Source organism: Oryzias latipes, chromosome 24, assembly GCF_002234675.1.
Source record: "Oryzias latipes chromosome 24, ASM223467v1".
Classification (NCBI taxonomy): domain Eukaryota; kingdom Metazoa; phylum Chordata; class Actinopteri; order Beloniformes; family Adrianichthyidae; genus Oryzias; species Oryzias latipes.
The window spans coordinates 6,262,772-6,276,880 of NC_019882.2; the positions used below are offsets into that span (position 1 = coordinate 6,262,772).

At 37.1% G+C, this 14,109-nt stretch overlaps 1 protein-coding gene across 1 annotated transcript in view; it reads right to left on the reverse strand.

Moving 5' to 3' along the window:
* ppp2r5a (protein phosphatase 2 regulatory subunit B'alpha) overlaps positions 1–14,109 on the reverse strand; it is a 30,297-nt gene that overhangs the window by 13,733 nt on the left and 2,455 nt on the right. Inside the window, exon 2 of the mRNA XM_004083439.4 lies at positions 1,447–1,643. Within this exon, the coding sequence (XP_004083487.1) occupies positions 1,447–1,643 (197 nt within the window). The remainder of the gene's footprint in view (positions 1–1,446; positions 1,644–14,109) is intronic.

The following is a 14,109-nucleotide window of genomic DNA, read 5'->3' on the forward strand; positions in this document are numbered from 1 at the left end:
CTGTGCTCTAAAAGGCTGCAAGTGACTCACTTTTACACTGTGGGAGGAAACGATGCAGCTCAGGACACCTGCGATCAACACAAAATCTATAACACGCCGGCCAAGAAGATGTTCCAGAGTGCTGCTGGGCCTCTCGTTAAAACACCCGATTGTGTAACTCCCTCGTGTATTAATCCACTTGCTAATCGATATTAGATTCACATGTTCACTAAGCTGATGGATGCAGGTCTATGAAGAAAATCATAGCCCATGTGCATTTTAAAATCCTTTTTAATGATATTTAGCCATGGAGATAAATATTTCATTTGAAATCAATGATATTACTATCAGAAGAGAAACAGAAACAAAGTTTCCTGGAAATCTCCTTTTAACTAAATGAAAACAAACATTACAAAAGTGCTGTATGAAGTTAACTGATCCATAGATACCAGTGCCTTGTATTCATTATATAGTTCCTTGATTTTTTTCATGCCTGGTCTATCGTAATGACATTGGGGAAATACAAAAACATTTATAAATGTCATTTCCATCCTACAAAGAAAAAGCAAAAAAATAATCGCAAGAAGTTATTTTTCGCAGATTTACTAAAATATGGCATTTGATGTATAACGTGCATCATAAATGTCATAATGTACAAAATGTGTATATTTTTCATTTAAAATCTTAAAGAAAACCTAAATTTAGAACGACATGATAGATAGCTTATGGAATGACCTTCAACCACAAATCAAATTGGCTAAATCGATAATTAAAAATGTTCCAAAAGTTAGAACATTGGGAATTCTTAGTTGTTTTGTCCATATTTTTAAGCAAAATATGTGTGTGCTGGTGTTTGCTATTAGGTGTACATTTTTCCTGTTTGTTGTTTTTCGATAAGTAAAAAAAAAAAGGCTTTATTATTTATTTGTTTTATTTAATAAGGACAGTGCACATTAAAAGCATGGCTGCAATGCGTCAGAATTAGCCCAAAGGCTATTTTTCATCTGTAGTCCCCGGACAGATGTTAAAATCGTCAACCATTATTTAATAATGCTTTCCCCTTTTACTGTCACAAAAACAAATTGTGCGTTGTATTATTATCATTATTATACAATCATTATGAAAGTTGTTTTCATTTTAGGGTAACTATGATCATTTTTGCAATAAAACTTGCATTAGAAAAATAACTTCAAGCAGCAAAATCCTGTTTTACTTATTTAAATATCAAAAATCTATCAATACATTCATCTTCTTGTGTACCAAACGTGACTTGAACCCCACCTTCTGCGGACTCTTCCAAACAGGCAAAGAATCAACAACCTGATCTAAACTTTTGTCCCAAACACAAACACGATTCTCACTCTTTTCTGACAAACTGCTGGACAGCTGTGCGCAACCTTTGGATGGACGTCATGTTTCTTTCATGAATCTAAAAAGGGAAATGACATTTCCACGGGAATGGCTCACCATATTGGTGATGTCCGGGTATGCAGACTCCACCAGCACCCCTCTGTAGGTTGAAACATATTCAACTAGCTCATTGAGCGTGGCCCTCTTGATCTCCTTGCTCTTCAGGTCCGTCACGGAGTCCAGGAAGTCGAAGAGAACACAGCACTGGTTAAGCTTCTGCATGAAGAGCTCCTGCTGCTCGGCAGAGGGGGTGTCTGGAACAATAGGAGGAAATGAGAGAGGAATTCATTCACTTCCGACAGGCACAAAAATGGCAAAACACACGAGGCAAGTCCACTCAGTTGGCTACCTTTAGGTTTTAAATTTTTTTAGAAGAAAAACATTTTTTTCAAGTGGTCACAAAAACCAAACATACAATGCCCCCTTAAAAAAACAGCCTTGGCTTTGACAGCAAAGCCCTTCAGTCGTCAAGCTTAACCCAACAAGACCTGGCAGGCGTCCAAAAGCGCACAGACACGCTGTCCAGTTATGTTGCCGTCCAGCAACCCAGCCGCCCTTTGTGTAACCGTAGCGAGCAGCTACAGCTGAGGTGAAGCCGCACGCTCGGTCTGATTTACAGCAGCTTAGCAACCAGATACTCCAAAGGTGATGGGGTTATACTAAATTATACGGTGTCCACGAAAGCTTATTGCGCTGAGGAGCAAACGGTCTTCATTAAAGTGAATGTCTCAGATCCATGCTTAATTAAATTCTAGACATTTTTCTGGCCTACTATAAAATCTCAAATTCTCTTGTTGACCAACTTTAACTTGAAATGAGAAAAGGTTTTTAAGGAAGTAATAATACATTCTTATTGTACATGTTTGTGTCATTGACTGTATACGAGAACAGGACCTAGTGAGTGTAACACTCCAATGAAAAGAAGTCAATTTGGTCGCAAATGTTCCCCAATACAGACGTTGCCACGTTGGAGCCAGATAATTTCAGCAAACGGCAATTGGTCCAAGTTGGTCCACATTTCTACGGCAACCACTTTTGCCACTCAGGAGTGAGCTTGTTGAAAGGCCACACCCCTACCACTCGAAAGCTGGCTAAGGAGAATCTGTCCATCAAACATTTCAAATGTCCAATGTAGGCCTGCACAATATATCGCAAATTTATCGTTATCGCAATTTCACGCTGTGCAATATGCATTTTGCAAAAGACGGCGAAAATCGCAATAAATGGTTACCTTAAATATGCTAAAACAATCTTATGGCAGCTTGAAGTATTTAACGAAACAAACAAATCCCTTTATGTATTTCACCAATCAAATGGTCTCCTTTACATCATAGACCAACGGGATGGAGGCCTTTTATATTAGATGTCCGTCTCCTATGTAGATGTTGGTCATTTGTAATGTCATTTTTAAACTGTTGCAGTGAAATGGAAATGATGTTTTTGGTTGTTTTGCTATATGTTCATCATCGTCATTGCAATATCGCAGTTTTCCTGATATTGTGCAGCCCTAGTCCAATGTAAGATAACATACTTTTGAGGGATCCGATTGGTCAGTTTAGTACTTAAATGACTTGCAATAAAGAAAAAATATATATGACGAAAAAACGAGGACTAGCAAGAACATGTTTTTTAAAGAAAAAGGTAGCAGAGCAAGAATGGTATTTCTGACAAATAGAATGACTGAGTAATAGCTGTTTATTTCTCTATAGAAGTCTATGGGGTTTTGGCTTCTTGGAGCCACCAGGTACTTCCTGTTCGGAATTCCAGGGGGAGGGGTTTCTCAGTCCAGTTTTCATTTACAGCCAATGGTTGGTATAGACTAATTTGAAGTGCAGTGATATGCAAGTAACTGTAGGGAATTAATGGGGATATCAAAGCAGTTTTAGGGTGAATGGTGTAAAAATCTCCCTTTGATCCAAGTCTTTGTGAAGCGTTAAGGTTAATGCTTTCAGACACAACACACTGTGGACTAACAAGCTTTGCCAATGAGACCGATCACCTGCACCAGCAGTAGCAGAGGCGGCTGAGTGATAACGAATAAAAGAACAACATTCCTCCACATACGCAAACATTAATGACGCCAAGAATAGAAAGATGACCTTTAAGACAAATAGGTTTTTGGAGATGTTTCTGGATTTCCCCCCCCAACATTATTTAATTCACATCTCAATTCATGAATTACACATTTAGAGCATGTGTTTGTATTTTGTAGGGATGGCACAATCCTCAGTTTAAAGTCCCACTCCAATCATCTCTTGATCTAGTTTTCAAGCATTCCCAGTGGTCTTAATTCTGACTATGCAACTTTTAGGCTGTTTTTGTTGAGGACAGAGTTTCTGCAGAGCGACAGGAGTTCATTAGAAAGTCACTTCTGAGTTGTGTGTGTGTGTGTGTGTGGAGGGGGGGTGTTGGCGCAGAGTAAGCCAGTTTCAAGCCAGATGCCAGCTTGGACCAAGAAAACAAAAATGTACATGGATCTATTTGTTTGGAAGTGGATGCATCAGAATGGGGCGGAGCAGGGAGCTTGGGGCCTGTCGGCTGTGGCACCTACATCACTGCTAAAAGCTTTTTCCAGTGGCATTTTTCCCACTTGCTCCTGATTCACATCGCCCACGAGTGGCCGGGATAGACTTTGGCAGCCCCGTGACCCCGAAAGGGACAAAACAGGTTTAGAAGATGAATAATCAAACACATTTTTTAGCTTAATTTTCTTTATATATGTCCTCCATCATGAGAAAGACTGCACAAGAAGATGATGAAAACAGCAAAACCACGATTTTCATTGGAAATCATCATGGGAAAAGTGAATCATTACATCCCTACGTTTGCTTAAGTTCATATCAAAATTTTCCAACACGTGTTGTGCCAAATTTAGGAAGGATTTATTTTTTGTTATTTCATTACATTACAATAGGCCAACTATAAGCCAACTGAATGGTTTTTCTCAATTGTTACATACTTAATAGCCAAAAAATAAAAGATTTTTCAAATGTTTTTTAAATTTTTAATCTTATTTGTAAAATAAATCAAAAAGAAGCAAAACAGTAAAGCAAAGTTTGAGGTTTGAACCTAATTGTGGGGAAAGGGGATCATGGCATCTGTAGTATATTCTTACTTTTCTTTCACAGAGTATTGAAAACTGTGTGGCTGAACTTGTAAAACTGATCAAACGCCTGATAAGTTTTTATCTCAGTGTCAGAGCAGGAAACTGAGACTAACAGCAACACTGAGAAATGCCTCCTCACTACACAGCTATGCTTACTAAATATATAAGGAGTCAGGAAGGGACAAAGCACGGTTCTTTGGCAAATAATGAGTAACTAAAGCGATATTACCACTCATAGGAGGAAGCTCTCCTACACTACGGTGGCCAAAAGAAACTCAGACTGAATTTCACACGTAGTGAAAATGTTCCAGCGGTGTTGACAGCTGACAAAGTACTTATGCAACTGAAGTCTGGAGGTCAGCCATCCGCTTGCCGCTCAGACCCAACTCAATATGCCAGTGTAACTGTACCACCCTGTCTAGTTAACACACTACTTTACGTTAAAGCCAATTTTCCAAAGGATCGCATCTCAAAGGATTCCACAGTGAACGGGCATACTGAATACCAGACTAGAATAACAACAACAAAAGGATGAAAGGGCCACGAAACCCCTGCAGGCATGTCAACATGGCACATAAAAAGCTCATATTTCTACCCAGAAAGGGATATTTTAAAAAAACATGCAGCAGGTATAGAATGATCGAGGCCTAAATGTCTCATTTGCAATAAACAAACACCACAAAATCATAGGAGAAGTTTGTCTACAAAACACACTTTCATCAAAATAGGTGTATATTTTTATTGTTAGTATAATTAAATAATCTAAGCAGTTATGTAACATTTAAAATACTAATGGATATACAATTTCAATATTAATTGGAGTCGAGGCAGAAATAGCCAAGCAGCTTAGCATCCCTGCAAACATTAATGTAACAACAACCTAAACGGTTCACCCTTCAAATGCTTTAAGATCTATATGCACGTTTTAGAATTTTTGTTCTTCTACGGTCTTAAAATGTGCACCTGCATAGGTCTGCACAATATATGTAACCTTAAATATGCTAAAAACAATCTTATTGCAGCTTGCAGTAATTAATGAATCAAAAAAAAAAACATTGATGCATTTGACCAATCAGATGGACGCCTTCACGCTGTTGACCAATCGGATGGGGCCCTTTTATTTTAGATGTTTGCCTTGTATACGAGGGTCATTTGGAGTATAATTTAAGTTATGTTGACTCTTATTTTAATAAAACTGATGCAGTGAAAAGGAAATTATGTTTTTGGTTGTTTTGCTATTTGCTCATGTATCGTCATGGCAATATTGATCACCAATCGCGAGTCTTCCCTATATCGTGCAGCCCTGAACCTGCACAAAAGCTTCTAGGATTTTTCACAGAATGACTACTCTGCTGCCTCACTGAAACACAAACTAAATATTTCTTAAAAATCTAAAACATTGTTAAAAAGAAACATAATTCCCGTAAATAAATAAAAAACTAACAATTTTTTCTTTTCTTTTCAGACACACTAGTTAGGCTCGATATTGTCTGACATGCAGATAGTTTTCCCAACATCAGGCTATTTTTGGCTTTGACATAGAGATGCTTTAGTGCAGATTCCCCAGGGTGCTTAGCAAAGGAAGTATTAAAAAAATCTATCTAAAATTAAAATGACAAAACTAAGCCATAAATAAAAAGAGCAGAAACACATTTTTGAGTTCAAACAGTGAATAAAATGATGCTAGAGGCTTTAACTATAATTCTGTAGATTTTAATTAAGAGGAAAAAAAAAAAAGAGTCATTTATTTGAGGGATACAGTTGGACTCTTAGTCCCTGAAGGAGAATTACACAGAGCTTCAGCAGCCATCCAGCATAACGCATGTTCTACAAATGGACACGAGTCCAAAAAGGTTCAGGGTGAAAAACACACGCTAGATGTTCCATAGATTATCTTGAAATTACTCTTTTAGATCATTTGTTTTTTTTTTCTTTTCTTGTTGCTATATTTAAATAAAATAAGAACTGAAAGTTTGCATCCTTTCTCTTCTGCAGCTCCTAATTGGTCATTTTGGTTTTTAGTGTTTTTAAGGCGCCGATCAAGTGTTAGCAAACAAACAAAAAAAAAAACAGGCAAATAGAAGACAATGGGAGAAAATGTTTGCTTTTGTTCGATGTGCAGTAAGATATAAAAAGATCAGCGGGCCGGCTGTGGAGCAGTGGTAGAGCGGTCAACCTCTGATCAAACTATTGCAGGTTCGGTTGCAGCCCTGCCTGCCCATGTGTCAAAGTGTACTTGGCCAAGACTTTGAACCAGGTATAAAGCGCTACAATTATACGACATTTACCAGTTACAAAAGAATGCAATTTTACAAACTGCAAAGAGAGCTTGATAAAAAACTAAAACTGCAGGTTACATGGTTCTAATGACCATTTCTAATGACCGAAGCAACAAGCTTATATTAGCCAGAAAGACATAAAAGTTTCATCAACTGAGTAAAATAAACAAGCATATTCATATTTAACCCAATAGGTACTCGTAGCTTCAACAATGGAACTTTAGCTAACCCTAAAAATGAAACATCCATCCCCTTAACCCCCTATATCCCATTCGAGGTCATGGGGTTAATGGAGCCTGTCCTGGCCGCTGTTGGGCAAAGGCAGGGTTGCACCCTGAACAGGTCGCTAGTCTAATGCAGGGCACACAACAACATAACATAATTTACAAAAAGCATGTTTTTGAACAGAGAGGTGGCCAGAATGCCCCGGAAAAAAAAACAACAACACACATGCATTGGGAGAACATGCAAACTCCACATAGAAAAGTCCCAGCTGGGATTCAAACCAGGGTGAGAGCTAACCACTGTTCCACTGCGCAGCTCCAAAAAAGATGAAAGGACGGGAAAAAAGAACAACAACAATAGCTGCTTTATTTGGAGCTACAATGACGATGTTGGTCAAACAACAAACTAGTCATTCATTATGTTTGTTAAATGTAGTTCTGCTCCATGGAGGTTTTCAGAATGAACACAGATGAATGAATATCTGATTGGCTTTTCCCAAACTACAGTCAGAAACATGCAGTTTGCAGCTATTTCATGAATTACTAGAGCATTATGTAATGTAATGTAATAAGAGAACAGTTCTATGAAAATGAAAAAAAAGCAATTAAATCATTAAATCAGTTTGTAGTGTCAAGCTTTGAACTGCCATCAAGTTTGCTCTAGCGTTTTCCATTTGTCAGTTATTAACGGCACAAAGGTTCAAGTGAAGACAAAATCATTTAAAGCAATGTACAAGACAAACAGCAAAGATAACACAACAAAGAACAGCTTTAATGGGAACACGGGAAGAAAGAATTTACTCTATGATTCAGACCTGCAGAGTAAACAGAGAGGAAAAACCCCGTAGTAGAGCATCTCAGCTTGATGAAGATGACAAAACAAAAGAAGGAAGTAATGAAAAGAATCAGCAGAAACTTTCAATTAAAGTGATGACTACAAGTTAAAAGATTCATTTTAAAAGCACACGTTTTGACATCCACACATGTATGAGTGTGCAGCTTCTTAATATACAACAGAAAACTGTGTAGCGTCTTTGACATTTTAAATTAATTCAAAATCTTGCTGTAAAAAAACAACAGTTAATCCCTAAAATTAAATTGAATCCCCTAAACCTTGATGTTTTGGTAAATCTGTGAGTGTACGTTTCAGGTGTGCACACAGGTAGTAACCATTAAAGTGTAAATGCAGCAGATCCTGACCTATTTGCAGCTGAAGATGCAGTAAACATATTTACACTATACTGATATTGACCCCTCAGTTTCTGTACACAAAGGCCTGTCCCAGGGTTGCCCATAAATAATTCCCAGAACTCAATGGGCAAACAGAAAGAAAAGCCAAGCAAACGGAGGGAAAGTATGCAGGTCAGGTAAACTCTGAACAATGACTCACAAATCAGGCACTCGTCTCTTGGGATTTTTTCTGCACACTTTGCACAAATACTTTTCAGGAAAGAAAAGTAAAATATGTACAGGTATACAATAATGTTTTGCATTGTAAGAGTGGTAACGGGTAGATTTAGTGGAGGATCAGAAGTAAAATTCTATAATTATTAGAAGTTTTTCTACTCTCTAGAGCAGGGGTCAGCAACTTGACATGAAGAGCAAATTCCTAATTTTCTCCTCAACAACTGTGCCATCACCAACTTTAATGCAAACTCTAATACAAAGCAATACAAAAACATTTCCAATATATCTGATCAGCTGTACTATTCCTTTTAAATCTTGTTCAGATTTCACGTCGACGTTTGACAGAACTGAATGAAAGTCTGGGTTAAATATGAGCTTGCTCGGTTATTTTTCAACAAACTGAACTTATAACTTCATAAATGTCAGCTGCTGCCACGCTAAAAAAAAAAAAAAAACCCAGCTGTGCAGTCATGAACGTGTGCAACAGCTCACACGGTTTCCCACTCATGCACGCGCTCACGTTTGATCCACAGACACTCATTTCCCACCAACCATCATCTCACCGGCAACAGTTTCAAAACACAAAAGGGTCGTTATTACAACACTAAAACTAAGTTTTTTTTTCTATTAATTAATTAAAATTCTTTCAAATTAATTAAAATTGCCCGTCCAAAGTCAGTAAAAGTAATAAGTATTTTGTGATGTGTAATCAACTTTCATGAGTTCGCACTTTTAGCAAACAAGTCATTTTTACTCCGTTTTTGTTTTGAAGCTGGTTAACTTATTTACTAGATGCCGTGTAATTAGAAGACAGAAGTTCACCCATGAAGGGTGAAAATGGAGCCTAAAGTAGAAAGGGGCGGTTTCCTCCATCCCACATAACTACGTCCAAAAAAAAGTCAAGAACTAAGTTTGCTAGAAATGCACAAATTTGAGCCATGATCAAATCCAATGCAGTTGATTTACAATAAATAAGTACATAGAAATCCCTCCCTACTCTGAGTTTTTATGAATAATAAAGTAATAAACATCAAAAAGGCTTCAGAAAGCAAACTGGTCTGTTTTCTGAGAATTGGACCATTTTGAAACCAGCCTCTAGTGGTCTCTGGGGGAACTGCAATATCTTCTTCCCAGCTTTTTTTTTTTTTGTAAACAAAAGGTGGAGGATGGTTTAGATCCGATACTTGTGTTTTCAAAGCACAAAGAAGGGGGGGGAAACAGCTTTAAACTCTCATCAGGATAAAACAAGTTCACAATTTTATATAAATGCCGTCTTCACATTTAAAAAAATACCCATTTAGCCAGACGTGCTATAATTGTGACTTGATCGTTCCTGTCTAAGCTGTCACTTTAAGAGGAACACTGTAAATGTGCTTGGTTTAACTAGCAGGGTGCGGTTATGAGAGGCTGTGACTGTGTGGGTGTGCGCAGGAATCCGTGTGGTCGAATTGCGTAGCTTTAAAACTATATTTGACTGCATTCTTACACATGGGTGTAGATTCCAACCCGTCATGTCAGTCATTAGTGTTACACTAAGACGGCTGCCTGAAACTGGGACAGTAAGATGATTTTTCATAATATATCAGTACTTATTTACACACAATTACCATCATTATAATCTAAATAGTATTGAAGTTACATAAAGTTCCCTTAATTGCGCTTGAAGAAGAAGTCTTCAGAATAGTTTTGGATTTGTTAACCATTTACTTTTTATGATGTTATACAAAAAATTTCACTGCAGATCAATCAAGTTGTGCTTATTATTAAGCCTTTTCAGAAATAATAATGCCCGTGGTCCAGAGGTAGAGCAGTCATCCTCTGATCAGAAGATCACAGGTTTAGATCCCGCCCTCCCTACCCATGTGTCGAAGTGTCCTTGGGCAAGAAACGCAACCCCACATAGCCCCTGGTGGTTTTAGGTTGGCACAACTGTGTGAATGTGTGTATCGGTTTCTTTTAATCAATAAAAAAAACCTGATAAAATAGAACTTTAAATTATCTGTCGGTAAAAAAAAAAAACAACAACCAACAAAAATCATTTAGACCCACAATTACATAATTACTATTCATTTACAATAGAAAAATGTATCCTGAACATCCACAAAAGACTTAAAACTTTTTTGGAATCCACTTCATTAAACTGTTTATCACTATATCAAAATCGTTTTTTTAAAGGACTTGTTTAACGCTTGGGTGAAAAAAAAAAAAATCAATGTTTTATCCTATTCTGTCTTTCTAAAACTATTTAACAACTGCAGCAGAATTAAATGAAAACATGCTCAAAAGGTTTTATGCTAAACAAAGTCAATGATGAAAATTAAATGAAAAACACATCATCATTCAAAGCTACATTTGTGAAACGAATGAGGCTACAGTGCAAAATTCCAATGGGTTTAGCAACACAAGACGGATCATATCTTTGACCTAGAATTACAACTCAAATAATGAGTAGTTCAACAATAATCCACTGTTTTCCTAAACTTTTTCAGAAATATACTATGTGTGGTACTACTATAATAATAATATAGTCAGATCAATTGGGATAAATGTCTGCATGTCGATATAACAAAGCACGTGCTTCTAATCTGGATACAGCAAGGATGATGATTAGGTGTTTAGCTCTCATGATGGAAGTTAAGTAAGTCAAAAAGGTTGGAACTGCCATTACTAGTCTTAGTTCATGAGCCATAGACCTTAGTGCTTTTAAGGTATTATTGAAGCCATTTTTTACACCAAAAAAGGGATATTTTTAGCTAGCATTTGTGGTTTAAAACAAACAGTTGCTGACCTTTGGGGAAAGTGTATGATAGTTGGTAATGGTGGCTGTAAAAAGCGCTTCATTGAAGGAGAAGATCAGGAGGAAACTGTATTTGGAACGTCAAACGTTTCCCTGGCTTGCTCTCAAGGCTTGTGACTGCCATGGCAACAACATTGGTCACTGAATGACTCATGTTTTTAGTGTCTATCGCACAACAGGAGCTATAAGCACTTCAGCTTCTACACTACAAGAGAGGAAAAACCTGCTTTTAGGCTACTATCATTTAGTAGTTTAAGAATCCAGTTAAAAATAGAAATGCTCATTTCTGGGTGGTTTAGCAGGAAGGATGAGAGCAGCTGATTCGACGTGAAAATGAAAGAACACAAAGTAAATTCATTTGAAAGATGATGTTTAAATGATTTATGAAGAAGAGGGGTGTCAGGGTTGCCCTTTTTTTTGTTTCAGATAAAAATTTAATCGGTTAGTTCAAAAGGGGCCCAAGTCCACAATATTGCAAAATGGAGATATATGTTCTATGGTCTTCAAGGGAAAAGCTATCTGATTATGTACAAAAAAGTCCCAAGTCTGTTGTAATGTGTTGACTATGCTTGACATTTAAAATGTATTAAGTGTAAAATTCCAGGACTTGGGCCTCTCTTGCATGAGTTTTGCTTTACCCCATAGATGGCAGCACCAATATGGCAGGGCCCCTGTTTAATTCAAGAAGGGCCAAAGTCCAGAGACTTTAGTTTGCTAGTCCTCTGAAATTATAAAAGTGAGGTGCTTCATATTATAGCATTTGTAACTGGTGCCAAATCTGGGAAAATGTTAATCATTTGGTGTAGCCTCCCTTTAAGATATGCAATTCAAATCATTTCCTGGAAAAACAAACCTCTTGGACTTGGGCCCCTTTTGAACTAACCAATTCAATTATGTAAACTTCTCCTTATAATTTAGCTTTTAGTATTTTATCGCATTAACTGAAATCTTGCTTTGATATGCTTAGATTCTTACTGCAACAGCATCTGATAACTCAATGTATTCTATTATATAATCTAGAAAAAGAAAAATTATTTTTTTTTAGACAGCTTTAGAGTACGAATAATTTAACAGGAAAACTTTGAGAAAACGTCTGCAGGAAGATTTTCAGGTCCAATGGTTTTTCTCAGATTACTATTAGTTTAGGTCTGCACAATAAATCACAAATGTATCGCGATATCAAGGTGTGCGATACACGCGTCGCAAAATACGGTGAAAATTGCGATAAATGGTTACCTTGAAAGTGCTAAAATTGTATTATGGCATCTTGAAGTATTTTACAAATCAAACAAATCCCTTTAAGCATTTGACCAATCAGATGGACCCCTTTTATGTTAGATGCTCGACCTTCTATGTATTTGGAGTGTAATTTAAGTCATGTTGACTCTTACTTAAACTAGACTGTTGCAGTAAAATGTAAATTATGTATTTAGTTGTTTAGTAGTTTGTTCATGTAATCGTCATCGGAAAATGATCATCAATATCGCAAATCTTCCTCATATCGTGCAGCCTTAGTCCTTTTTCATTAAAGTGTCCCTCATGAATCCCAACCCCATCCGGATTCCTGACCTTCACACCTAACCCAAATTCTAAAAAAAAAAAAACAGATGGTGGGGGAAAAATGCTAAAAGACTGAAACCAAAATGTAAAAGTAGCAGAGAAGATATGAACACAACTCTGTCTGTCATAAATAAACAAAAATCATTTAAAGGGCATCCACCCCGCTATTCATAAGTCTTTTATAGTAAACAATATCCATGTTTATGATAATATATTACCTTTTGCAAACTAAAGGACTAATGTTTTAGTAAATATTTGTTATTTTCTTGAGCTATTTTCCTACCCGGGAGTAAAACGACTCCATCTCTGAGGCCCGCCTTTCGCTTTTCGTGGGTGCCGCCCATTCCATGATGTCAACCTTTAGCAGGCCCTGGCAGCGTGTCTGCATCAAACAACATCTGAACCTTTGCAGAGATGGATGTGAATATTGTTCATATAAAAGGAAAGCGTTTTAGCCGATCAACGCTAGCTCCACTGAGAAAGTGGATGTGTGTTAGCCTGGGGGCGGTGCTGGCAGCAAAAACTTCCTGGAAGGGGCTGTTCTCACTTTAGCTCATGAGAACCTGCTTGTTTTTGTGGGTTGGGAGGGGCTGATGGTCAGATCACAGGTTTTTAAAAGGATTACTTAGACATACAGATCAAAATACCACATTGGGTTGTTTTTTTTCATGACGAATGAACATTTTAATACACTTAAAAGCTCAAAAAATTCCTTTTGCATGGTATAGGCTTTCAAAATAAAAGTATTCAAAAAGGTATAGGCTAACTAGGAACATCTTAATTGCAATAATTTGATTTTAACACTCACTTTTAAAATAATTATTATTTTATCTTCAACATCAGCTGGAGTGAAATTATGCAGAAGGTTTTCACTGGTTATTTGTGAAGAAGAAGCTTCTGTTCCAGGGTCATCACATTGTTAAACTTCCAAAAAGGAACGGTGAAAGTAAAAAACGTTTAGAAAACATGCTTTTGATCAATCTTTGAACTTGTACCACTCTGCCCATGCGATTCTATATTAAGATTTGTGAGCTCTGCAGACAAGTTGGAAGGACAAAATCCAAGTAGGGATGCGAATTAATTAGCCAGCAGAACTCTGGATACCATTTGGAATATTGTGAAGAATGTAGCGTAATATTCTCATAACCGTCTTAAAGGAGTACAAATTTGGAATCCTCATATGTGGGGAGTAATTTGGAGCTAAAGGTAAACATGAAAATATTCTAAGTTATATCAGTAAATTCCCCAAATAGCAAGCAGAAGCATCTTCCAGTGGGACAATAAGTCTGTCACTCTCGTCCGCATCACGACTCCAAGTTTAACAAACCAACAATGCTCTGATGTTTG